Source organism: Python bivittatus, unplaced genomic scaffold (genome assembly GCF_059951505.1).
Source record: "Python bivittatus isolate LINGU-HERP-01145 unplaced genomic scaffold, Pbiv_v1 ctg000220_np1212, whole genome shotgun sequence".
NCBI classification, from domain to species: domain Eukaryota; kingdom Metazoa; phylum Chordata; class Lepidosauria; order Squamata; family Pythonidae; genus Python; species Python bivittatus.
In genome coordinates this window covers 5,896,519-5,921,799 of record NW_028277048.1, presented here as the reverse complement: position 1 = coordinate 5,921,799, position 25,281 = coordinate 5,896,519, and the positions used below count along the sequence as shown (strand labels likewise).

The window sequence follows — 25,281 nt, the reverse complement described above, 5'->3', positions numbered from 1 at the left end:
AGACTAATACCGCTGCAATCAATACCGTGGTTCAGAAGTGTAGGACCTGATCATCCAAGGCAGGAATAATTAACATATACAGCAAATAAAGTAAACCAGACCCTATTTTACAGATAGGGAGTAAAAAGGGATTTTTAGGGATTGATAAAGCTGGGGATTCAAGAAGGGGCTTCTCTGACTTAACAGAGAGTGAAAAAGCAGAGGGCCAGGGAAATGGCAGTGAATAAAAAACAGACATGACATTTACTGAGCAGTTTAAACAAGACACTGACTCCTCCTTTGTCTATCTTACCCCTTGACCCTCCCCGAAATAGTCGAAAAATTAATAAGAAGGCAGCTTCTACTTACTGCATTAATATTAGAATATAAAAAAAAAAGATGCAGAGAGGTTCTCTAGTAAAAATGGGAGAAGGCATGAGTCACAGGACTCTTTTCATCAATATACAACCAGACACAATACAGACGAGGCTGCAATGAATTTTTATTAGAGACTAGTATCTCCAGTTAACAACAGAACTGGGTCATTTCCAAAGCCAAAAGCAAAGGCAGGGCAGGAAGGTCTCAGTTGGTGGAAGGTCTGCGGGGAAAGAAAAGAGCTTGTAGTATTCTAACAGGTAAGAGCGAATAATAACCTGCATGAATGAAAATGCAGTACCTAACACAGAACCTGGAGAAACTTGCTTTTCCAGCTGAAGAGCCATTGCTTGGCCTCTGACAAAAACATCCTGAAAATACAAGAGCAGCTTCTGCTGCCGTGCGCTTAGAAATAAGACTTACTGAAATGAATTGTTTTGGACATATTAAATTAAAATTAGTTTCTAACCTTGGCAAAGGCAGAAACATGTCCAAAGAACAGTGGAGGGCCAGCCATAGCAGCATCAAATTAATTTTGCAGAAAAAACTCCATGCAAATAGAGGTCTCACAAGAAAACTCTGGAGTTTTAATCTCTACTTTAAGATCCACAGGTGATTGATGATATGGATTTCATTGTCCTTAAAAAAATGGCTGAAAACTCACAGAATTTGGGCATCCTCCCTTAAAATCTAGTGAGATTTTGCTCTTTCCATGAAGTTGAGAACTTCATAAGTTTTGCAACATTTAAAAAAAATCATTTTTATTTAATTCTAGAGTCCTGCAGATGCCATCTTGAGGAGAGGAGGAGGGGCACAGACACTGTTTGGCAGTGGCTTTTACGGCTGTCTGCAAAAGCTTGACAAAGAAAGTTCCAAATAAGAGTTGGGGCTGCTGTCCTAAACTCTGAAGTATGATGGTACCATTGTGCCAAGCATAACATCAGTAATTACCTTGAAAAACTAATAATTTGCCTTTGTAGAGACACTTAAAAAACGAATTAAGGGCAGATGCGCTCCAGGGCATCAGACAGTTACTTACTTGGCCCATTCCACATTTAGGATCAGGTGATCGTAGCCAAAGCCAGACACGCCTGCAATAGCCCTGGCAGCGTCCTCACGGCGGTGGAAGCTGATGAAGGCAAAGCCCTGAAGGAAAGCAACAGGACGGGTGAAAAGCAGAAGCCAACAAGAGAGAGAACGTTGCTCGTCACTGGCTCTTTCTCCCATCCCAGTAACCCATCCCTTACCTTGGATTGGCCAGTAGTTTTGTCCTTGGCCAGGTAAATGCGGGAGATGGACCCGAAAGGACGGAAGAGCTCTTGAAGGTCGGTTTCCCGGGTGTCCTCAGACAGATTGGTGACCCGGATGGTGGCATTGTCATCAGCTACGGGTGGGGGCAAGAAGACAGGAGAGTTGAAGGATTGGATGCAGATGCCAATACCTGTTGCTGTTAGGACACAGCAGATTCAGACCCAGCTTCCCTTTGCAGAAACTCACCTCTGCGATTTGGCTGCATGGATTCCCCTCTGCGACTGGCTCCATCTCTCAGGCTGGGTGGGACATACTTCCCAGTCTTGCTCTGCTGAGCCTGAACAGGCTCCGGTTCTGGAAATAAGATGTGGCTTAAGCAAAAGTCAGGGCACGGCTGCCCTCCACTACCCCTGCTCTTTCCAACTCTCACCTCCAGGGAGCTTCTCCTTCTCGCCTGTGGAAAGACCCAGCTGCTCAGCCAGCTCTTTCTGCATGGGCCCCAGCGTGTCCTTGTAAGGGCAGCGAGTGGTCCAGTGATCGCCCTTGCAGATACGGCATGACACAATCTTCTGCCCTTTCAGCTTGTTCATGGGGTCTTCCTCCTCCTGGCAATTCAAGTCCTGGAAAAGGGAGACAATGGAGCGCATGGCTAAGTGGCTAAATGCTTGCATGACGCCACCTCCCTCTCCTGAGTCCATGCACATCTCCCTACCTGCCACACCTGCCCTGCTTCCCATACGCCCAAATGGGAAGGGCATAGCTAGTTGCTCTGCAGCGCAGTGCAAAAGGGGTGACCCTCTCTCTCTAACCAGCCACTCATGTTTAGGGCAATATGGCCCTCTCAAGAGGGACTATGATGGCAACTGCCAGAATCTCAGGGAAATATAACTACAGAATGATTTCCTGCATGCCACCACTCACCTCCTTGCTGGTGATGAAAGTCATAAAGACATCGTCACTCACAGTAGTAGTGGCCACATTTGGGCCAGGGGCATCAAACTCAGAGTTGCCAAATTTCTTCCAGTTCTAAGGAGAAGAACAAAAAGGTTAAATAATGTCTTCCCCCTCATTTGGGATCCTGAAAACTGGGGAGAAAAACACATCAGGAAAGGACTTGAAGGACCCACAGGCTGCATTCTTGGTTCCTCAGCTAGCAGATTCCACTTTCAAAGCAAATGGCTTGGAAATGGGTGGGAGGACAGAAATCAAACTATTTGCAAAGCAAATAAACAAACAAATCAGACTAAAATATGAAAACATTGCAAATACATCCCATAATATCACTTCTGTTTGTGAACAAGAGGACAGCCAAATGACTTCATAATACAACTTTTAACTGTTGTATTATATTGTTTTATATTGTTTATTTGATTGTTTTACTGTATGCCACCCAGAGCCACGTATGTGAGATGGGCAGCTATGTAAATTAAAAAAAAAACAAAAAACAAAAAACCCACACATTTAAATAAAAGCCTTCCCCGGGAAACAGAACTAGGATCACATTGTGCAAACCACAAAACAGGGCTTGCATAGAGCATTCTTATGTATTTTAGAAGTCCATCCTGAAGAGTCAAGGAAGCAAAATTCATGTTTCTCTCTCAAAGGACTCACCTTTCGCCTTGCCACAGCCTTGGAGGCCTTCCGAGTCTCAATTCTAAAGGTGCGAATGATCTGAGAAAGGACAGCAACACATCACATGGTGCTCAGGTGGGAATTAGGAGAAGAAATGGGGATAATCTGTAGGGTCATCAATAATTCTGCATAGGACTTTCTTATGTCTGGCCATATGACAGCTCGGCTTAAAGCGCTAGCAGCCTGTATCCCAAAGCCTATTTCCCTGTGTCTGCAGAACAGGACCATGAGGAAAGGAAAGAGGAAAAAGCAGCATCAGCATCTTCAAACCAGGAGGGAATATGCAGGAAGCATGGAAAGCTCGTTCTGCCACAGGACAATAAAAAAATACAGTACATGGGGAAGAATTTCTCCTCTTTGCTAAAGAAAGGCAATCAGAGATGAAAATGGGGGTCAGTATCACAGGCCTTACTAAATACCAAAGAATGAATAAAGAGACCACTGTGAGATGGGGATTGGAGAAGGTGAAGGAGACACACCTCAATCCTGCCCTCCACTCACCTTAACCTTACGGCCATCGTCCTCTTCTCTGTACTCAGTCACGGTCTTAATGTTTCCATTCACAACTTCTTTGGGAGGTGGGAGGGGCTCTGTAAAAGGAGTGGGGGAAGTTACAAAGACTGTTTGGGGTCCTGGAGACACCTCATGCTTTGCTTCCTCCTGACATTCAGATACAAATCAGGCTCCTACCTCCTTTTACAAGTTCTGGCTCGATGGTCACACTTACACCTCCATTTCCGCTCAACACACCTGTCAGGGGAATATCTTTGAGCAGATCACTGGTAATGCATTTATCTGTGATGGAAAAGTATAGGGAAGTCAGCTGCTATATACCCACAAAATTCTCTGTAACAGCACAATTAGATGGTCAAGGAGTTATCAATTTGGAAGCAAAGTAGATTCACTCAAAATAAATTACATATTTCTCTAAGTACATAAAAGGGTACAGTTCTACAATATTTTAAAAGCCCAAAATATAGCCAATATAGCATGTGTACTTTCAGGACTGAATGTGTATTTGAACTGATGTTTCCTGCTGGTCAACTTCACTGTTATCCACTGGAATGTACTGCTTGTCAACTTAACTTATCCAGAAAGAAAATAGCGTTATCCACCTTATAGTGTTGTTAGGGAATAAAATCAGGAGAACTATCCATATAAATTGTCTGCAGGATGTAAATGCAAAAACAAACAAATAGTAATGGAAAGACGCAAAGAGATTGAACTTACGAAGGACTGAAACATGTTGGGATTTATGTAACTTGATAAACAAAATCAGGTAGCTCACAAAGTAAACTAATACCAGTAAGGTTTTCTTGACATTGCTCCTTACTGAGATCTGAGCATAAGATTTCAGAAGGGACAGATGGAGAGATTTTGTGAAATAAAACCCACCATGGAAGCATGGAGCTACTTTGGCTAAACAAAGGGCCAATTAAATGTACATTAAATCTCTCACCATCATCTCCTTCTTCTTCCACTTGGTCTGCCCAACTGGGCTTGGAGCTAAAACAGATAAAAATATCAAGTTAAGTACCTGCTTTCAGTTCCCATAAGCACACGTGTCCTCCTTCAATCTCATAATTCTAGGGGGTGGTCTTCTCAAATGTAGCACTTCTCTATTACCCAATATTACAATATGCTCTTGATTCCATTCTAACTCATTTCCACCAAATGCACACTTCCTTCTTGAGATAGCAAGAAATAAAGATATTTCCGATCAGGCTTGTACTATAATGGTAATTCCAGCCTTAACGTTTTTTCAGGTGGTTAATCAAAATATCTACTTTGGTGAATAGCTGTTATTTTCTCTTTTCCCACAATTTCTGGTAGAGAAACCATCCAGCTGACAGCAAGTTATAAAATGTAGGACTATGGTTTTGGTTTAGTTTTCCAATCTGGCGAGTTTACCTACTTAAGTTTTAATTTATATGTTAATTTATGTTAATTATAATTCCATCATAGAGAGACAGTTTCATGTAGTGGTCAAGGTACAGGCCTAGAAACCAGGAGACTGTGAGTTCTAGTCCCACCTTAGGCATGAAAGTCAGCTGGATGACTTTGGGCCAGTCACTCTCTCTCAGCTCAACCCACCACCCAGGGTTGTTGTGGGAAAAATAGGAGGAGGCAGGAGTATTAGATATGTTCACTGCCTTGAGTTATATATATATAAAAGGCAGGATAAGAATCTAATACTAATATACTCCACTGTCAATGGATCTTCTGAAATGATGGCTTCCGCATCCTCCAACCCATTCACACAATTACCACTTAAGCTTTCTATCCCCATTCCAATTATTCTCTTACTTCCTTCTGAAAACTCATCTTATTCTGATCAGATGCCATTACACTGCAAAGAAATTCTTTTTGTGCATAATTTGGGCTGGACTACTTATGACTTACAGGTGGGAAATTATGCTATTGTGTAGAACACTGCACAGGAAAAAACTAGTCGGGCTGGGAAGAGGCTTCCTCCTTAGCTCCTACATTTGAACATGGAGGCTGGTGTGTTTTTCCGGTGATACTATAGCTCATCATGGGAACCACCCAGTCAAAGGTTTAGCTCCTCTCAGTGAAAATGGGGTCACGCTCCCCACTTCACCTCCTTTCCCAGCGTGGCTTCTCCCTCAAGCATTGCATCTCCCACCCAGTGTACACCCGTAGGAATTCATGGCAGGCTTTGCATCGTTACTTTCTCACTCCCTTTAATGTTTTGTTTATATTTATATTTATATTAGTGTAACAGCAAGCCACAAAAATGTTTAGAAAATGTTCAAAGTAGATGCAGCATTAAACATGAGGCGAGAGAAAGGCTTCTCCAAACGCCTTGGACTGAGTTTTTGTCCCCTGCTTGGCCTTCCCCTTGATTGCTACGCAATGGCGGGCGAGGAGTGGAGGCCCGACTCTGCCCAGAGTCAGCATCTCACCCTTGCACGCACGCAGAGCAAGAGATATGCTGGAGGCACGTACGTGTGCGTGTGTGAATTCATTCTCTCTCTCTCACAAACACAGATATACTTTTGGGTGCGTATGCCTTTCGGATATCAGCCGACGACCGAATGTTCACAGGCACACGTGTGCGCCTCCCTCCTTCCCCAGTGCCTCCTTCTCCTGTCATGCCCGCTCAGCACCTGCCCCCTCCCCCGTTACACCCCTGCCCCACCCCCCGCTGGCTTTCCTCACTCGTAGTCGCCGGTGGGCATCGTCGCCGGTGGAAGAGCAGCAACCGGACCCAAACAACGCAGGCCTGGCTCGAGGGCAGGAAGTGGGTGCCACAACGCACAAGCGTGACGCACGCAGAGCGCCGCAAGAGAGACGAAGCATCCTGGGAGATGTAGTCTTGCTGCTCAACACAAGCGGGATTATGCTTAGCCCCGCCTACGCGCCATTTCAGACACGTGACAGGAGGGAAGCTTGTAGGATTAGTATTTGGATGCTATTCTACGTTCAAGAAAAAGCTAGAAGGTTAGTATAGCAAGAAGAGAAAGAGAGAATTTTTTTCCAGTACAGTGTTTTCTCTATTTTCAGCGCGGTTTCTAAAATGATGCATTTTTTCCCCCAAATAACAGCTGTTGTTTGCTATCTGAAGGTGTGCCATCTCGATCTGGTTATCTTATGCCATTATAGACGTAGGTCAGAGGTGAACAAAGTCCTTTCGAGTTATGTTGCTTGAAGAACGGAGGCCATTAGGGCCCTTTTCACGGACAACACAATAGCAAGCTTTGGTTTATACATGAGAATAATATAGTCCCTGGGAATTGCTCAAAATATTAGTTCCCTGCATTAATAACTTCTGCATAATACATATTTTAACCAACACATATTACTTTGCTGCACCCCAATATGACTTTTATTTTTATAGATGTCCAAGCTGAGATTATTTTTTTAAAAGTGCATTATTACCTTTTAAAAAGTAGTAATATACTAGTCAGTTCAATGGGGCTGCTTTTGAATATATGCATAGAAAATTGTGGTATTACTACTGGACTCAACTACAAAATTCCGTACATGAGTTAAAATTGCACAGTGCTCATTTTTGGTTCTGGACTAAGGAAGTATTATATATGTGTGTACTCGCACAGTAGCTGGATTCACACATCACTTGACAACCATAATGCAATATATTTAGTTTTGGTTTAGCTAGTTGGGTAAATTTGGCCATTGTATTTTATCAACCATGGCTTATGGTTTAGTATGTTGTGCAGACATAGTCAGTTGTAGTTTATTGAATATGCCAAGGTTCAACTGACTCAACACAGTGCATAAACTAGATTTCCTTAATCTCAACTCCACGCTCCGCCCCCTATGCTCAGCTCCATTGCCCTGTCATCAGTCTCTCAGTATCCTGGGCTTTCAATAGCTGTTGCTATTGAATAGCTGTTGCTGTTGAATACGTGGTTGGCCTGTAATAAAGCTCCCCTCATCCACAATTTAATAATGAATGAGAAGGCTGACCTAGTGTGTATTACCAAGAGCTGGCTGAGCACAGAGGGGTGACTCTTCCTTCAGAAATCTCCCCACCTGAATTGTGAGGATGCAACCAAAACAGTGGTGGCTTTCAGAAACGTTGGTTCACAGATAGCTGGTTATGAGATTCTACCAGTGAGATTAGGCTGTAGGGATCAGATGGGACTGTTGCCACTATACCAGCCTTCTTGTTTCGTAGCAGCATCCCTACCTGAGCTCCTTTAGGCCATGTCTGGGTTGACGCTGGAGTTTCTTTACTAGAAGACTTTAATCTGCCTTTTCTGGGCACAGGTTTGGAGGCAGCTCAGAAGTTCATGGCTGCCATGAAAAACCTGACCCTGACCCTGACCCAGATGGTTTATGCAGCCAATTTACATTAGCGGTCACACTTTTTTGGTGGGGTGGGGTGTCCCTGCAGTTTTCTTGGCAAGATTCAGAAGTGGCTTGCCATTGTCTTCTTCCTAGGGCTGAGAGTGACTGGCCCAAGGTCACCCAGCTGGCTTTGTGCCTAAGGTGGGATGAGAACCCAGTCTTCTCATTTCTAGCCTGATGCCTTAACCAAACTGGCTCTCACACATTAGACCTGGTTTTTGTCCTCAGGGCAGTGAAAGATTTGGAATTGGGAGATATCATCATCAATCCCTTGCTGCGGTTGATCACTCTGTTAATTCTGCAATCACTTCTTGCTGCAGGGAGGAAGCACCTCTTAAATTGGTCCATCCCATATGCCTGATGGACCCTGTTAGGTTTCAAAAGGAGCTTGAGGTTGTTCCTAAGGCTCTGGCACATAGTTTGTGTGAAATTGTCATTGCTGTCTGGAATAAGGGGGCAGCTGTGGTCTTGGATCAAATTGTACCCATGCAACCTCTCTCTGCCTTTAGATCCCAGAGAACTCCTTGGTTCTCTGAGGGGCTCTGGAAGATGAAATAGCAGAAGAGACACCTAAAGTGCTGCTGAAGGAAAATAAGGAGTGAATCTGATCAAACATGGGTAGGATCCTTTCTTAAAGACTACCTCATGGCGATTAGAGTGGTAAAATATAATTATTTTTCTGCTCTTATTACATCCAGAGATAGCTGTGCGGCAGCCTTTAGAATAAACTACTCTTCTAAGGAAGGGAACCAAAGGAACATCTGCAAGACTGCAATTCTAAGCATCTGTTGGATAAAAGTGCTTGGATTTCCTCAGACTCCAGTTGTGCAGGTCCTCTGAAGACTGGGGCATGGTCCAGCATGGTTACCTGGGATAAGTTTGAACCCATTAGTCAAGAGAGAGTGGACAGGATCCTCAGTATTGTAAGTGCAGCCACCTGTATATTAGACCGTGTCTCTCCTGATTGGTTAATGCCTCCTGGGAGACAACATACAGTTGGATCCAAGTGGTGGTAAATGCTTTCTTGAGGGAGTGGTACCTCCAGCTCTTAAAGAGGCAATGGTCTGTCCCCTTGTCAAGACAAACTTTCTTTCTCTCTTTGGGGAAAGTTGGAAACAGGATGAAAATTGTTCAGTATATATGGCTACAAGAGGATCTTTTGAGGAAGACTGTCAGAGGGCTCTGGATGAAACAGATTATCTGGACCCCTTCCAGTCAGATTTCAGGCTGGAATACAATACTGAGACAGCACAGATCACTTTTAGATGACCTCTGGAAAAACCAGGATGGAGGTACTGCACCCACTGTGGCCAATTTTGATCTCTCAGTGGCTTTTGATACTGTCAATTATGGTATCCTTCTGAACTGACTTTGAGGTTTAAGATTGGGAGTTACAGTGTTATGTTGCTTCTCCTTCTTCCTCCATGGCCCTTTCCAGTTGGAGTTGGTAGAGGGGGAGAGATCCAGCCCAAGGCCCCTGCATTGCAGAGCTCCCCAGGGCTCTATTCTCTCTGTGTTCATATTTAACATCTACATGTAATTGCTAGATGAGGTCATCCATTAGTATGGGGTCAGGTATCATCAATATGCTGATGAAACCCAGTTATACATCTCCATCCTAGGTTGATCAAACAATGCCTTCATGGTTTCTTTCCAGTGTCTGGAGACCGAAGGGTTTGGATGAAGAGTGACAGGCTTCAGTTCAATCATAGTAAGGCCAAGTGGTTATAGGTTTTTGGGTCCCCTTTGATTCTCCACCTTTGGTCCCAGGTGGGGTACCCCAGACAGATGTGGAGTGCAATTTGGGGTTCCTCTTGGATTCTTGGCTCCTGCTGGCAGCCATATCCAGAACAGCCTTTGCAGAACCCCATCTTGTGTGCCACTTGTGCCTGTTCCTGGATTGGAAGGCCTACTCATGGTCATTCATGCCCTGGTCACCTTCTCCTTAGACTACTGCAACATAGGGATGATCAACATAGGGCTGCCCATGAAATGATCAACATAGGGCTGCCCATGATCATCATCCAGAAGCTGCAATTGATCCAGAATCAGTGGCATGAATAGTTATGGATGTGCTGAGGTGCACCCATGTAACACTGCTGCTTTGTAAGCTGCATTGGCTCCTGTAAGTTTCCAGATAAAATTCCAGATGCTGGTTATTACCTATAAAAACCTTCATGGCACAGGGCTGGGTTACTTATGGGACTGCTTGTCTCTAATCGTTTCTGCTTGGTCCATGAGATTCACATGCTTCAGGTCTCTTCCATAAACAGTGGCATCTAGTGGAATCTAGGGGTGTGTGCTTTCACTGTTCAAGCCCCTGCCCTATGAAACATCATTCCCCTTGATGTTCAGACAGCTCAAACCTTCTGGTCTTCCACACCTGGACATCTTTTCAGCCAATACTTTGTAACACCTTTTGCAGAAAGTAACAGCTTTTGCTTCCAAATATTTAAGAGTCTTTTGAGATTGGTTTTAGAATTTTTTCAAATGCATTCAAATGCTAGAAAATAAGCTGTATTTAACTTTGTACCATCTAAAGGCAGCTTACGTTCGCTTTGGGATTGTTTGACCAGGGATATCTAAACTTTTGCATGCAACTGTATGAGATAACTTGGATGTCTGTACTGCGCTATGTGCCTCCTTTTGTATCTGATTCATACCCACATCCACATATGATTTAAAGAAAAGCAGGAGCAGAAGAGAGGAGAAGCTGCTGCAGGTATGCCTTTACCTTTTAGCATTCCATTATCAATTTCCTGCAGGACTAATGGCTGCTTCACTGTAACCTAGCTAATTGTTCAGGTCCAGATGTCAGGCCAAATTATGATTCTGATAAGCTAACCAAAACTGCTATGATTACAGCCTGTGGTTAAGATGTGCTAGCCACAATCTAACCCATGATTAAATGTTAGTTTAGCATGCTGTGCAAATCAGGCTGTAAAGTGTAATCTTTCTAGGAGCTGAGATACAACAAAGGCTTCTAATAAATAATCAGGCAATTTGGCCTGTCCCAGTTAAGGTGGTGGGCATGTAGGATCAGAAAGGCTTGTCACTGTGAACGGAATAAATGAGTAAGTACTGAACGGTCAGAAGGTTGGTATATCAGTGGTAGATCCCAGCGATAATGTTAGCCAAGTCGTATGCAACGGGGGAAATCATTTGGAGAAAAAAAAATCAGGAATGGCCCTCTAATAATTTATAGGAGATTTATTTGAAGAAATATTACAACATATAAAAACTACATAAAGTATTATTTCCACTTGTATAAAGTGGTTGATTAGTTTTCAATACAATGCATAATAAAAACATCCTCCACTCCCCCAACTCACACACGCACGCACGCACACACGCACACACATGGATAGGCACTGCACAGTTGATCATTTGAGAATGGCAGCGGGAACATTGAAACAGTTTCAGAATGTCAACCAAGTAGACAAACACTGTTCACAAATACAGGCTTCAAAGGAGAGAGACAAAACACATACACACAAAAAAACCCTGAACAAACCAAAACCTCCAACAATTTTCAGTGTGTCCAGAGGTAAGAAAATAAACCAAGAAAATAACAGAAGAACATTAAAAATTATCAGTGCATGTTTGGGTGTTCAGGTGCTGGAGCTGAGGCGCAGCAGGAGATGGGCAATTTACAAATTAATTTGAAGTGTCCATCTTTTCCTGTTTGATGGCATCTGTAGAGGAACAAAACATCCCACAGCTAGATATTGAAAAAACAGCCATATTAAAGCTCTCATGTACAGAGGACACAGTCCTCGGAAAACAACTGACCAGCTTATCACAGATATCCCAAGTGCAACTAGGCACAGCAGCTGGGCATTTCTGTATGTACAGTACTTCCAAACTGTTAAGGCATTTCAGATGATGGCCCCCATGTTTCATGTCTCCATGCCAGCACTCCTGAGACAGAGGACTGTTTGGACAAAGTTTACTTAGTAATCCTATCTGTAGCACTCGCTATAGAGTGCGCAAAGGAACTACAGTGGAACCTCGGGTTACGAACGCTTCTGTTAACGAACTTTTCGGGTTACGACCAGCTCCGGCCGCAAAATTTTGCTTCAGTTTGCGAACTCCGCCTCGGGGTACGAGCAGGATATGCGGCCATTTTCCCTCCCGTGACACAGTCTGCGGCCATTTTTCCGCCCCTGACACGTGGTCCGCGGCCATTTTCCGCCCCGACACGTGGTCCGCGGCCATTTTTCCGCCCGACACGTGGTCTGTGGCCATTTTCCCGCCCCTGACATGTGGTCTGCGGCCATTTTCCGCCCAACATGTGGTCCGGGGCCATTTTTCCACCCGACGCGTGGTCCGCGGCCATTTTTCCGCCCCCGACACGTGGTCCATGGCCATTTTCTGCCCCTGACACGTGGTTGTAGGGAGGGGGACTCTCCCTCCAAGCAATAGCCGCCTCCCTGTCCTCCACGCCAGAACGGATTAATGGTAATTACATTGAACCTTATGGGGAAATTTGCTTTGGGTTGCGACCAATTCGGGTTGCCGCCAGAGTCACGGAACGAATTAAGTTCGTAAACCGAGGTTCCACTGTACAATCCTAACCTACGCAGGACCAGATGGAGCTGTGCTACTTGCTTCCCGGGAAGTGCAAGACTGCTAGAGCTCTTGAAATACAGAAATCAAGTGTCCCCTTTCAAATAAGGCTGATGACATTCCAGTAACGTACCTGTGGCATCCTCTTTCATTTTTGCCAACACACACAGTTTGATTTCTAGCCCGATGGCTTTTGCCAGAGGTGGAGGCACTGCATTTCCCACCTGCAGAACAGATCACAAGCAAGGGAGAAGAGTTGGCACACGTGCCATTCACGCCTGAAGACCTCATATGGCAAAGCCCTATTCTGGCTGCAGAGCCACTAAATGGAAGCTCTGCAGCCAGAATAGCTGTGAACAAAGCTGGTCCTGAGGAAGGTAAGAAACATCCCTCTCCCCTTCATATTTCATTTCCTTGTATCAAAGCCCTGACCTATCTGCAAAGACCTGCTGTTGATTGAGCAATCATCCGAGAGAGATACGCCAACACACAGAGAAATGTTTTTGCAGCATTATATATTTTATCAAATGTGTCCTAGCCTTGGCTATCTAGAGTACAAAAAATTGGAAAGCTCTTTTCATCTAATCTCAAATGTAATAGTGTGGAGTCCTCAGTGCTCTCCGAGCTTCGTTGTTTGATTGCAGACGTTTCATTATCCAACTAGGCAACATCATCAGTGCTAGTGAGTGTGGGGTTTGCTCCCTGTTTATGTACTTAGTTTGCTTTGCCAGTGTTGGTGGGGGTGTGGTTTTCTCCTTGGGAGTTCAAACTTGAGCTACATATATTCTCTTCAGCTGGTATCAAATGTAATACTGTAATTCACGTGGCTCCCCTCACAAGCATATATACTTCCTTGGTGGATGCAGTGACAGTTGTTTCTATCATATAAAGCCCTTCTCAATTTATCCCAAAACATTTCAGAAAGCCATTTTTGTATTTTTTTTCTACTTCTTTCCTTTTCTCTGTTTTTTAGGTCTTTCCTAATGAAGAGTTCTAGACTGCTGGGTTGATTTTATTTATTTATTTATTTATTTATTCATTTATTAATTAAATTTATATGCCACCCATCTCCCCTAGAGGGTGACTCTGGGCAGCTTACAATTTTAATAAAGTTATCACCCAGCTATGGATCTTTTCCCACTTTTGAAGTGTCTTAGAAAATCCTATGTTTAGCTAACTGGATGGAGTTTATCCCTAGAAGAAAAAGATTTTATCCAATCTGAACAACAACAAAGAACCTTTGCTGAAATCTAGCAAAGTCACCAGATGTGACATTTCAGTATTCTCAACCACTGATTTGGCTATCTCACAAGTTTTCAATCTTTTTTTTTCCCTAATTGGGTTCCTGTGGGCATTACCTGGGGGAGGGAGAATAATATAAACACCACCTACAATGATTCTGTACTCAAGTCCACAAGCTCCATCTCGGAGCTGAAAAGCTCATGGTTTTACCATCTACTATTCAGCTGAATTTTTAGATGATCTCCTTCTCCTTCCCAATCTGTGTTAATTTCGTTGACCCTAATAAGGTTATGATCCAGTTACAGCTCCCCCTCCCCACCATGGATCAGTTAAGATGTGATACTAAAATACTGGAAACCTTAAATACTTCACAAGTTCTTGTAAGCTGTTACAGAAAACTTCATGTTTAATAAACATGAATCCTCTAAAAAGAAGTGCAAATGGAGGAGAGAAATTCATACTGTTGTCAGATCCTTTATTTTTTTTCCACAGTTGTTTTCTAACACTATCTTGCAAGCAACTAAGTAAATTAACGATACTGTAACAGAAAAGCATTCTCAAAATTGCTACAGGAGGAATGTGGTCCTTTACTGGGCACCATTTCTTTCAAACGGTATTAAAGGATGGAGCAATAAAACAAGAGTGTTCTAAAAAAGCTATAGTGAACATTTTACATATGGAAATCCCCTCTAGGAAGGCGCTGGAGCCACCTACCTGTCTGTGCTTGTCCAGTATATTTCCAAAGAGTCTGTAAGTATCAGGGAATCCCTGGGACCGTGCACATTCCCGCACACTCACTACCCGGTGCTGCTCAGGGTGAAGCACACGACCCTGGAAAAAGGAGAAGAGAGTCACTGACGTGGCCTTTTCTAACTGTGTGTTGTGGTCTAGTTGACTACCATGTTTGGGGCTACGGCTGATTCAACCCAACCAGGTTGCCCCAGGGTGAATATGGGCCACTTATCATTTCTCAAGTCCAGAAACCCCATTTCATCCTCCAACTGCCCTCAGCCCACTGGGAAGGCAACCTTTGCTTGTTTTTTCTTGCTACAGGCCAAAAACAGCGTTTTCCAATTTGTGCCAACTCAAGTTGTGGTGTCTGCTTTGCCTGGCGCTCTTCATTTCATGTTAGGCAAACCCCTTCACTCCAATTGGTTTATGTGCACTGGGTCAGGAACACCTCTTTCCTCTGGTCATTGCATCCCACGGCCATTTCATCCTGGACTGCTGGACCAGCAAAAAAATACTGCCTCTTTTTTTTTAACAGGTTCACCAATGGAACATGGAATGTTGGGCTGCTGCTGCTGCTTTTTTTTTTTTTTTTTTTAGCAAGTTCATTGATGGAACAGGGTGGTCCTTTAAAAAAAAAACAACCCTGGGTGAAATTCATAAGAGCTCTGCCAGTTTTCCCTTATAGTCCAAATGACAGTAACAATCGTTAAATGGCAGTGTTTTCTATCTTTCTTAATAGGATCTACAAAGCCAATAAAACAAAGAGCAGAAAAAAACCAATCACTTATCTAAAAGAGGGAAGTCCTTTCAATACAGTCTCCCTGTTCACCAGAGCTGGTCTCCCTGTGTAGGGAACTGTGGGAACCCTATACAGCCAGAGAAGCTACAAGCAAGAAAGTACAAGCAAAGAGAATAGGAGGATAGGCAATACACTGAAACATCAGGGTGCTGGTGAGCCTCTGGGCTCCTTCCATGCCCCTTCCCTTCACTCACCTGTTTCCCCATGGGCTCAGGGTTGGTGACTGTTGTGCTGAAGAATCCGTCCCACTCTAACCTTCCATACAAGCCTGCCCAATGGTTGTGCCGGTTCCCCGTGTGGGGCAGACACCAAGGGATCAAGGTGTTGAACTGCCGGTCTGCAGGATCACATGCCTTACCTGGAGGGCATGCAATGGGATTCAGATTACCTTTCACTGAAAGTGTGACTAGGGATTTCCTTTGACATTTAAGTCTGCTTTGCTGCATCAGAAGCAGGAGTAGGGCTACTAGAACTGGGGAACCCTTCCCCCACCCAAGCTGAAGGAAGGGGCAGAGGCGGTTGTAGTCGCATCCCAGACAAATGAATAACTCTAAGCCAAATACCAGCTCAGTCCCATTGCTTCAAAAAACTCCCTCAGACTTGCTAGATTGGGTAAAAAATGGAACCAAACTGGGACCATAGCAAGAGCTTGAAGGGATAAGGATTTGGGAAGTAGGGCTCCCCCTCTCTGTTCTCACTGAATGGCATTCATTTCAACCATGAACACATGCAGTCGCTTCTTAGCATCAAAAAGTGTACTAGGATTAATCGCCTCTTTTAAAGCAGGATTGTTGGTTTGGGTGACTGGCTGAGATCCAACTTCCAAAGCACTGAATTAATTTGCGTTGACTAGAATGGGGTCAGCAGGCAGTGGCTGCCATATGAGACCCAAAGCTCATGAAGTTCCATGTGAGAACATAGAGATCCAGTGAGATTTTGACAATTTGGATTCTTTTAAGAGTAGCGTAAAACATTATTCTACTTCAAAGGGCTAATGGCTGTTGTGAGAGGAAAATTATTAGTAGCCTTCTATATCTTTTAATGTTAGTTTTGATTGCATTTAATAAAGCCAAGTTAGCTGAAATGTGACCTGTAGGGCAATACCAGGAAATAAGTAAACTCGCAAGACTAAGCAGACTTGTTGATGGGAACAGACGTGACAGGGACAAATAGAACAGGAAAGTATGGTAAAATTAGCACCAAGGAAGTGTCAGGATTTTCTTTCTCATGGGAAAGGATTCATCCCGTTATCTCTACAACAATAACAAATAATATTTTGACTACAGAGATCATGTGAAAAACACCTGTTATTGTGTGTTGTGTATTGTGCTATTTACTGCCACCTATTGGCGTGTGTATGCTAGTTACCCAGTGGGGGTGGCATAGAGCTATAATACAAGGGGAGGAAAATGTTCAGTTTTCTCTGAGTAGTTGTTAGTTGTTTTAGTGTTAGCCACTATGTAGGTTTTATGGGCTACGTAGTTGTAACAAAGTACCAAGTAGCGTACCTCTTCTCTAAGAGTTTGTAGCTAGAGATTTTGTTCAGCTTGTGTTGCTAATAAGTCTTGGATGCTACATTAAATGAGAAGATGTGTTTTTCTTTATATTTTGTATGATATTTGCATTTTATGGAATTTTGCATTTTTATCAATAAACACCAGTTAGTATATATTTTCTGACTGGATTTCTTTGGGAAACAAGAAATGGACATTGCATTGTGTTTGCTGTCATGGCTAATATTTTCCTGGAGTTTTTGCTGCGCTCTGCACAAACAGGAGTGTTTGTGATTATCACTCTGCCCGACAGGAAGTTATGGTTCAGTTGCTAAACCTAGGAATCATGTCTGTGGTTTGTGGTTTTTGAGGATAAAAAGGATTGCAACGAGGGGGTCGGTACCCACTTGGTCAGGCTGTCTACCTGACAGCTTGGTCAAGTTGGTCGGCATTGCAATGTGAATCTAAGTGGGTGGTCTGCATTGCGGTGTGAATCTAAGTGAATGGTCGGCATTGCAATATGAATCTAAGTGAGTACCTTGTATGCTATCGGTTGAATGTTACTTGCTTATTGAACTAACATTTAAATAAAGCTTTTAGAACTTTGAAGTGACTTGTTTTATGGTGTGTCTGCCTCCCGTGTTTAATGTGGTTTTTTCCCTGACACTGTATTCTTTGGATGACCTGCCAAAGCCATCTCTCTACCCAGAAAAGCCAGATGTTGTACCTTCAGCACAGCAGCAGACCCCTCGCAGAGCTCCTGTGCTGCTCCGCCCATTTTTCTTCTCATGGTGTGTATAGCGCAGCTTGCGGGTGGTTGTGCCATCAGAAAGGCGCACTTCAATATTGGGCAGATCACGCCAATCTGAACCTGGGGCAAGCGGGATGTGCCTCATCCGTGCAGCCACCAATGCGCTCATATCCTAGCAAGACAAAGCACAGAGTTATTCTTAGCACTTGGGTTGCCCCTTCCTTCCTCTGTTAGTAAGGACTGGATATGCCTGACTGAATATTAAATGCACTACTCTGGTGCATTTTCTAAGGGGACGCAAATGCCATTAAATTATCTAAGTAGAGGGGAAGAGGGAGGGACAACACAAGATATTTGGCAGTAGTTTGGGGGAAAGAGAAACTGCCTGATGACTATTCTGTTCCACTTTGTCTGATAAGACTCTGAAAGTTTTCCTACAATTTTTCTTGCAGGTTGGGGTAGAGATGATCTTTCTACCACCCAGCACGTGATGGGTAGCAGACCAATATGAAATTCAGCAAGAGGGGCAGCCCATCAACCTAATGACTCAATTTTCCTAAGTTATGTACAGACAATCATTGCTCTTGCCACCCTGCTCTATGTTTTTTCCCAAGTTCTGGAGCAGAATTACTCCTCTATAGCTAAAGGTTGGAAACTTTTCTCTTGGGCCTCCAGGAAGCGATTGGGAGTCGCTTCAAATAATCCTTGATTTTAGAAAATCTGCCCTCAGTGCACTATATTAAATAAGCCTCATTCCCCCACTCCCCCCAGCAAGCTAGATAAATACTATAAGAGCAGGTATTTCTTCACCTTACAGATATGATCTCTGAGGATGGGCTGATACTGGGAACCTCGAATTTGCCTCTGGAACCAGGATTGTGGCTCCCCATTGTAGGAGATTTCAAGTGCTGACGCTCCATTCCTGATTTCAGGAAGGTCAGACATAGTGTCCCGGACTGTGATGGTTCGGAATGGGCCTGAATAAGTCCTAGAGCACAATGAAAGAACATAACTTAAAGGCTGATTGCTGTTGGATTCTCCCCTTTTTCTAAAATATGATGTAACTCCACAACAAAGTCACAACAGCTTTCCAGGTATGTTGGGGCTGCAACTCCCCCAAATTCAGGATAATCTTTTGTTTATGTGGAAAAATAGATCATGGCCATGCACATACTTTTCTTGTAAGATCATTGGCCCCATTCCCCAGCCCCCAACGAAGGCATCACTAGCTAGATCTGGGAGCTGGCAATTACCTGGTTATATTGCTAACAAACTTCTTATCATCCACCACCACGCTGAGCTGGCAGGCTCGGGGAGCAAAAACATGCAAGGGTTCAGGAAACATGGGAAGTTTCTCTCCGGGAGCTGCAGCCAACACGATTGCTCTCCTGCGTGTCTGAGCTACTCCGTACTGCCCAGCCTAGATGAAGGAGGAAGAGAGGAGGTGAAGGAGGAGAAGAAGACAAGTGATCTGGGGAAGGGGAGTGATAAATTTTTCTTAAAAACAAACAAACCTTTTTTAACTTTTTTACTAATTTAGTATGCTAACCTCTATTACTAGTAAAAAAACACTGAAGTTTTAAAATATCAGTCCATTCCAGGAAAATAAGATCTTCACCTAGCATCAAAAAGTCCGTAATATACTTGCTAGGTAAGCTACTTGGGGAAAGACATTTCAGACTAGACCGGACCAAAGACTATCAATAGAGAACAGCCAGGGAAGTTCACAAGCCAGACAATGGAATCAGCCTTCTTTAGCTTGTCCTCTGCCGCTTCTGATAATTGAGCACACAGTCTATATACCAACCCCAAGGAAATTGCTTGAGAGCCAGTCTGGTGTAGTGGTTGAAGATGCTGGACTAGAAGCAGGGAGACCTGAGTTCTAGTCCTCCCTTAGGCACAAAAGCCAACTGGATGGCCAGCACTCTCTCGCAACCTTAGACTGGGAAGCTGAAAAATATCCTGGAAGAAAGTACTGCCAAACCACTCCCAGAAAGGTTGCTAAGAAAACTGCATGGACCTGTCCATGTAGTCATCTGGAGTCAAGGTTGACTTGAAAGACCATGACAACCACCAGAAATTTCCTAGATCAGCTTTCTCAACCTGACACTGTCCTGAAACATGGAAGTTATCAGGTTGCAGAAGGATGATTTCAGTCCCCAGTTCTGCTACCCAAGAATCCCTGCACTACAGAGGAAATACAGGAAAGAACTGCCACAAGATAACCTAATAATTCTCAATTTTGTGGTGATTATTTAGCTCCAAATCTAGAGGAATTTTTTTCCCTTCACATGAACCTGCAAAACACACACACACAGAGTTCACCACGATCCCAGCTTCAGTAAAAAGCCTGACTATCATACCTGCAGGACCCCAAAAGTGCACTGGTAACCCATCCGGACAAGGCACCGTAGGGTGAGCTTTAGCACCATAGAGCGCTTGAATGAGACAAAGTTCCTGACATTCTCAAGTAGGAAGAACCTCGGCCTGTAGTAGTCACAGTAGCTGGAGAAGATAAGGACACTGAGGGTCAGCTGTGTTCTCTCTTGATCCCAGCAACAGACACACGTCCTTGCTCAAGAACTTGTGGCAACAGGCTCAGTTCATACCCAACAAGCCTTCCACAATCCCAGGAGAACCCCAACACAGATCCAATCACATACATTCTCTGGAGTAGTCTTTTTCCAAGCTGGTGCCCTCTAGAGCTACAGGACAACATTTCCCAGTATCCCAACCCACCATGGCCAACAGGATATAAAATTTCTAAAGGGCACATTACACATTATCCTTGCCATCATAATACACACAGATTCAGCATCCACCATCACACCCTGTGCTTCTGCTATTCTGTGAAAGTGTAGCTTTGATTTAGGGACCAGCTTACAGCAGCCTTGCCCAACTTCATCCCTACGAGCTGTAGTCCCAACACAGTTGGAAGGCAACAGGCTGGGGGTGGAGGTGAAATGGGATGAGGCCCGGCTTAAGGAGAGTTGACAAAATGCAACCATTGACTTCAGTTACCTGAGAAAGGAAACAACCAGAGAGTTCTTGAACTTGGAGTAGGTGCGAGAATTGAAGCGGTTCATCCCACTGAAGCCTTGGCAAGGGGGGCCACCACAGAGCATCTCCACATCCCCCTTCTGTGGCAGCTTCTGGCCCAGGGAGTTAGTCTTCTCACCCGACATTACGAGCTTAAGCAGGACATTGCAATCCTCTGTGAACACTGTGGTGCTTGGATTGTTCAGGCGGAAGGCCTGCGCAGCTGGTTCCCACATCTCAATAGCCCAGAGAGTGTCTGAGACTCCTGATGTTGGCAAAATAGGAGTTCACATTAGATGGCTTGCTACCAAGACCCAGAAGAACACAAAACATTCCTTCCATCCCATAAACAGAGCTGTAACCCTTGTTGGTTCTATCTTTTTGGCTCTCAAAGTCATACGGTCATGCCCTTCCCCACCCAGCCACCCACCCGTCTTCCCAGATTGCCTTGCCTGCTTGGTGGAACCCTTCTGACAAGCCTCCACAACCCGAGAAGACATCCAGAGTACGTAATTTTGGGGGCTTCATCACAGCAGCTTCAGGCTCACAGTATTCAGATGCTCCTGAAGATTTCCCTTTGCTTTTACCTGCATCAGGAGAGGGAAAAAATGTCAGCACGTGTGCTTTGCATCTTCGTGCATTAAGAATTGCTGCCTTGATTCCAAAGTAAGCATACCAGGACATGCATTTTTAAATCTCTTTCAGTGCTACTTAAAAGTAGTAAATATCCAGAGTTGAATCTACTCTGCAACAACACAGACTTATTGTTAGCATTTTTTAGATTCAGATTCTACTTTTCTCCAGGAGCTCGAGGTAGTATCCATAGCATTCTCCTCCCAATTTCTCCCACAGCTGCCCTGTGAGATAGTCTGAGACAGTGGCCAGCTCAGAGTCATGTAGCAAACCTCCATGGTGGAAGGCAGACTTGAACCTCGGTCTCTCTAGTTCTAGACCAACGCTAAAATACGTTCTCTGGACAACTTGTATTCCACTGCTCACAATTAAATACTTGCAGACATGAGCTAACATGTCTGCAAGTATTCCTCTCAATATTTGTACGCCTTAGGAATAAAAGTGAACTTTTTAAATATGTATAACTTGGATCTGTGGGAAGGAGAGCAAGGAGAAGAGAATCTTTTCCATTCAATCTTGCCATGATTAGTTCTTCTTCATAAAAATGGATGGGTATCTTCCTAAACTCCGAGAAATAGGACAGAGTGGGATGTGTGCATATGTAATAAAATGGAAGGAATCAGCAAGCTATCTTCAACAGACTCACAATATGAGTATATCCAGGCCTCTGTAATCTAGAGGTTCACAATAATTTTAGGACTTCTATTGTTGGACTGCTCAAACATGCCATTATTGCAATATTCTAATCCTTACACCTGCTAAATATATGTGTGAATGTATACATTATATGGAAACATCCCAAACAGTTAAGAGAAATGGAAATGACATTCTGATAAGCCAAGGGTGTGACTTTATACTGTGCACTGACCTTTGCTCTTTACTAGAACCCCTGTGCAAAGTGCTGAAAATACATTTAATTAGCATTTTATTTATTTATGTTTATTAATTTTAGAAGGCCACCCAACTCCAGAAGATTCTGGGTGATGTACAATATTAAAAGCAATAGAAACAAAAGAAAACAAAACAAAAAAGAGAAGAATATAATGTACTTCTCAGAAGAAAACATTCAACTACTATATGAAATCCTAAAGGGGGTTCACCGCCCATCCTAACACAATGTCTGAGACAAAAGTCAAGTTTTCAAAGACTTTTTGAAGATAGTCAGGATGGGGGCCACATGGATCTCTTGGAGGACATTATTCGAGAGGGCAGGCCCTGTGGGAGAGGAGGCCCATTTCCAGGCTCCCATCAGATGACATGGTTTGATTAATGGGGCCCAGACTGTGTATCTGATTGTACAAAATGGGCAGAAACCACCGGAGACAGACAGTCCCTCAGATAGCCAGGCCCTATGCCGAAGTAAACAGGACCTTGAATTGTACCCAAAAGCCTACTGACCAGTTGCTAAAATCAGTTTTCTGTTCTGCAGGATTTTCACTGACCTGATTCAGGATCTTATTTTTCTCCACAGGAGTGATATTACTGGCCTCGGACAATACAGTGAAGATTTAAATTATTTAGCAACTAATCACTCACCTTTCCCTTTCCCTTTCCCCTTTCCTTTATTTCCAGAACTACGGGCATGATAAGGGGGGTCTTCAAAGCTTTTTGTTTTTGCATTATATGCCTGGAAATTAAAAGAAAAAAAAACTAATTCAGACCAAAGACACATGCAGTTCTGATAATTTGTTAGATTTTAGAAAACATTGGTGGGAGGTTTAGGCAGCATTTATAGAATGATGCTGTAGGCTGGAGTGAACTTCTGTTGTGAGAGGGCAACTGGGCTCTTGTTAAGGTCCCTCTTCCAAAGTGGAAGGAGGTAATGTGAAGCTCAAATATGGTTTCAGCCAGCCACACCTATAGGAGCACTTGCCTATATGGCACCCAGCCACCACTATATTGAAAAGTTGCACAGCACCAATGACATAGTGGAAAAAGCCACCTCTAAAAAGTAGAAACGATCAGAGCCACTGGCAGAGTAATCCTGGATGTTTCCTGTCAAATCCTCCCCGTACACCACTGTGCAGCGGCCCTGCACATCTTTAAACTCCACTGTGGCTTCTTCATCGCTCCAATAGAGCAAGTTGATATCTGCATGGTAGCTGGCTTTGACTGATTTGTGCGTGTTTTCTGGCCTAGAAAGACAACAGAGATATTTTTGCTGAGGAAGGTAAGGCATCAAACCCAAGAACACCTTCATAATGGGAAAGGAATGAGCTTTTCTCAGTTAAACTATGGTGATGGGGGGGGGGTCAGGGACTCTTAAATACTCTAATAACTGAAGAATGCACTTCGTTTTGTCTTGTTCCCTCCTCTTATTTGCATATAATGTAACAAAAATGAGATTGAGGCCTCATTGAGCTCTTGTGGGTCCCCAAGAGCTGCACTGAGTAAGGGTGATGATGCGCAGTAGATGAAGCCAGGATTTTAAAGTACTTTTTAATTAGTTGTATGTGGGTATTGTTTCAAAACATTATATTAAGCTAATTTTAGGGCATATCTCTTCAAGATACACTGTAAGACATATATCTGCATTTTATCCAAATAGCAGGGAACTATAACACCAATTTTTGGTAACTTTGGTCAGAGGTACCTCTGGGGGCTTCAAGAAAATGGGGGGGGGAGTGGCTGAAGCCCTGGGGCCTCAGGTTGCACGCCCCTGTTCTATAGGACTACTCTTTGCTTAGAATCAGAGGGACGACTTGGGTATGTGGAGCTAAACTTTCCCCCAGTTCAGCTCAAACCCTAGAAATGAGATGGACTGGGAAAGACCAAAAAAAAATAAAAAATTGATACCTAGCAATATTTTTCTTCTGGAAGACATCCTATTATTACATTTGTTTAGGTATTAGCTAGTGCCAACACCTAACTTTTTCAGACCACAGAAACCGTTAGTTTTAAACCCCCAGATTCCTGGAACTTCTGATCAAGAAGCAAAGCAATGAGTTGTCATGACCACAACACCTCCCCCCCTTCACCAGGGGAGAGGGCTTCTGAATGCCAGGTGACAAGCCCCACTGGTTCTACCGTATCTTAGAAAAATTGCTATGGTCACCCCTGGTTGCATTTGAGTGAACTTTTTTTTTTTTTTGCCCTTAGTCTCTGCATGGAACCCATCAAATTCAAACACAGTTTAAAAAACCCCAAGCTAGCTTATTCTGTTTTTAGTCTGTCCTGGTCATCATACCCTTGTAGCAGTAAAATTTCTATGCTGCCATGTGACCCATTTTATTTATTTAAGAGAGTTCAGCTCCACCTGGACAGTCCAGGCTGCTAGGTCTTTGCCCTAAGTTATTGGAGCATGGTTTCCATCTAGTGATATGCATACAGAAACCCACTTCAGTGTGGATCATGTATCTAATTATGTTTATCGTGCTGCTGTCTCTCCACGGTACACGAAGGTCAACTGGAAATTCTTTTCCACTCAGCTACCAACAAGATGCTAATGGTGACTTGCCTATAAAGTTTGTACACATGCAGTTTGATTTCAGCTTCGTTGGGCCTGCCACTGCTGCGGATGTTGCAGTAGATTGCCTTGATTCGGCCAATGCGGTACGGTTCAGGTGCATCTTGGTTGCTCCCTTTGATATATTCAGAATATTTGCGGTAATGCTCAGGATAAAGCTCTTCGTTGACTGCTTCCTTCTTCTGGCGTTTGGTTGGGCTGGTCAGCCTCAGGCTAGTGAGAAGGAAAAATGAGAAAGAAAAAGGTTCTGTGAACTGGAGGCGTTTCCTACTTCCTTTCAGGCCATGGATATTCAATCAAATGATTTATGCTGACATGAATTTACAGGCAAACAATTGATTTCCAAGGCAGTTGATGGGTGAATTAATTCTTCTATCACCTGCTTTTTAACCAGACTAATTGCATTCTTGAACTACTTTAAATACGGAAATGCTACTGAGTTAAAACCTTCCAAACCTCCTCCCCCACCAGTTTGCTACTC

The 25,281-nt window shown here is 43.7% G+C and overlaps 2 protein-coding genes across 4 annotated transcripts in view; both read right to left on the bottom strand.

The window, feature by feature from the left end:
- Positions 1-461: 461 nt before the first annotated feature.
- On the bottom strand, positions 462-6,559 carry EIF3G (eukaryotic translation initiation factor 3 subunit G). The gene is made up of 11 exons (XM_007427908.4): positions 6,421-6,559; positions 4,697-4,743; positions 3,928-4,032; positions 3,739-3,827; positions 3,217-3,276; positions 2,527-2,631; positions 2,036-2,225; positions 1,852-1,959; positions 1,602-1,738; positions 1,394-1,500; positions 462-577 (listed from the first exon to the last, which is right to left on the bottom strand). The coding sequence occupies exons 1-11, from the start codon at positions 6,438-6,440 to the stop codon at positions 562-564; spliced, it is 984 nt and encodes a 327-aa protein (XP_007427970.1). The 5' UTR covers positions 6,441-6,559; the 3' UTR covers positions 462-561.
- A 4,712-nt stretch (positions 6,560-11,271) lies between these two features.
- Positions 11,272-25,281, bottom strand: part of DNMT1 (DNA methyltransferase 1) — a 42,414-nt gene continuing 28,404 nt past the window's right edge. For 2 of the 3 annotated variants that reach the window (XM_007427909.3, XM_007427910.3), the window contains exons 22-34: positions 24,792-25,013; positions 23,277-23,469; positions 22,871-22,961; positions 21,154-21,288; positions 20,684-20,966; positions 20,026-20,167; positions 18,916-19,082; positions 18,473-18,650; positions 17,639-17,834; positions 15,613-15,776; positions 14,602-14,718; positions 12,779-12,869; positions 11,272-11,771 (exon numbers count right to left, since the gene is read on the bottom strand). In XM_007427909.3, the coding sequence (XP_007427971.2) occupies positions 11,734-11,771; positions 12,779-12,869; positions 14,602-14,718; positions 15,613-15,776; positions 17,639-17,834; positions 18,473-18,650; positions 18,916-19,082; positions 20,026-20,167; positions 20,684-20,966; positions 21,154-21,288; positions 22,871-22,961; positions 23,277-23,469; positions 24,792-25,013 (2,017 nt within the window). In that variant the 3' untranslated portion in view covers positions 11,272-11,733. Of the gene's footprint in view, positions 11,772-12,778; positions 12,870-14,601; positions 14,719-15,228; positions 15,503-15,612; positions 15,777-17,638; positions 17,835-18,472; positions 18,651-18,915; positions 19,083-20,025; positions 20,168-20,683; positions 20,967-21,153; positions 21,289-22,870; positions 22,962-23,276; positions 23,470-24,791; positions 25,014-25,281 lie in introns of those variants that run through there. The other variant, XM_007427911.3, reaches the window with a different exon arrangement.

Excerpts from the sequence above, each read along its gene's own strand:
- EIF3G (XM_007427908.4), bottom strand. The coding sequence starts at position 6,440 with ATGCCCACCGGCGACTACGA. Across the intron at positions 1,960-2,035 it reads GAAGGAGAAGCTCCCTGGAG|AACCGGAGCCTGTTCAGGCT; the intron begins GTGAGAGTTGGA and ends TCTTATTTCCAG. Across the intron at positions 1,501-1,601 it reads AAACTACTGGCCAATCCAAG|GGCTTTGCCTTCATCAGCTT; the intron begins GTAAGGGATGGG and ends GCTTTCCTTCAG.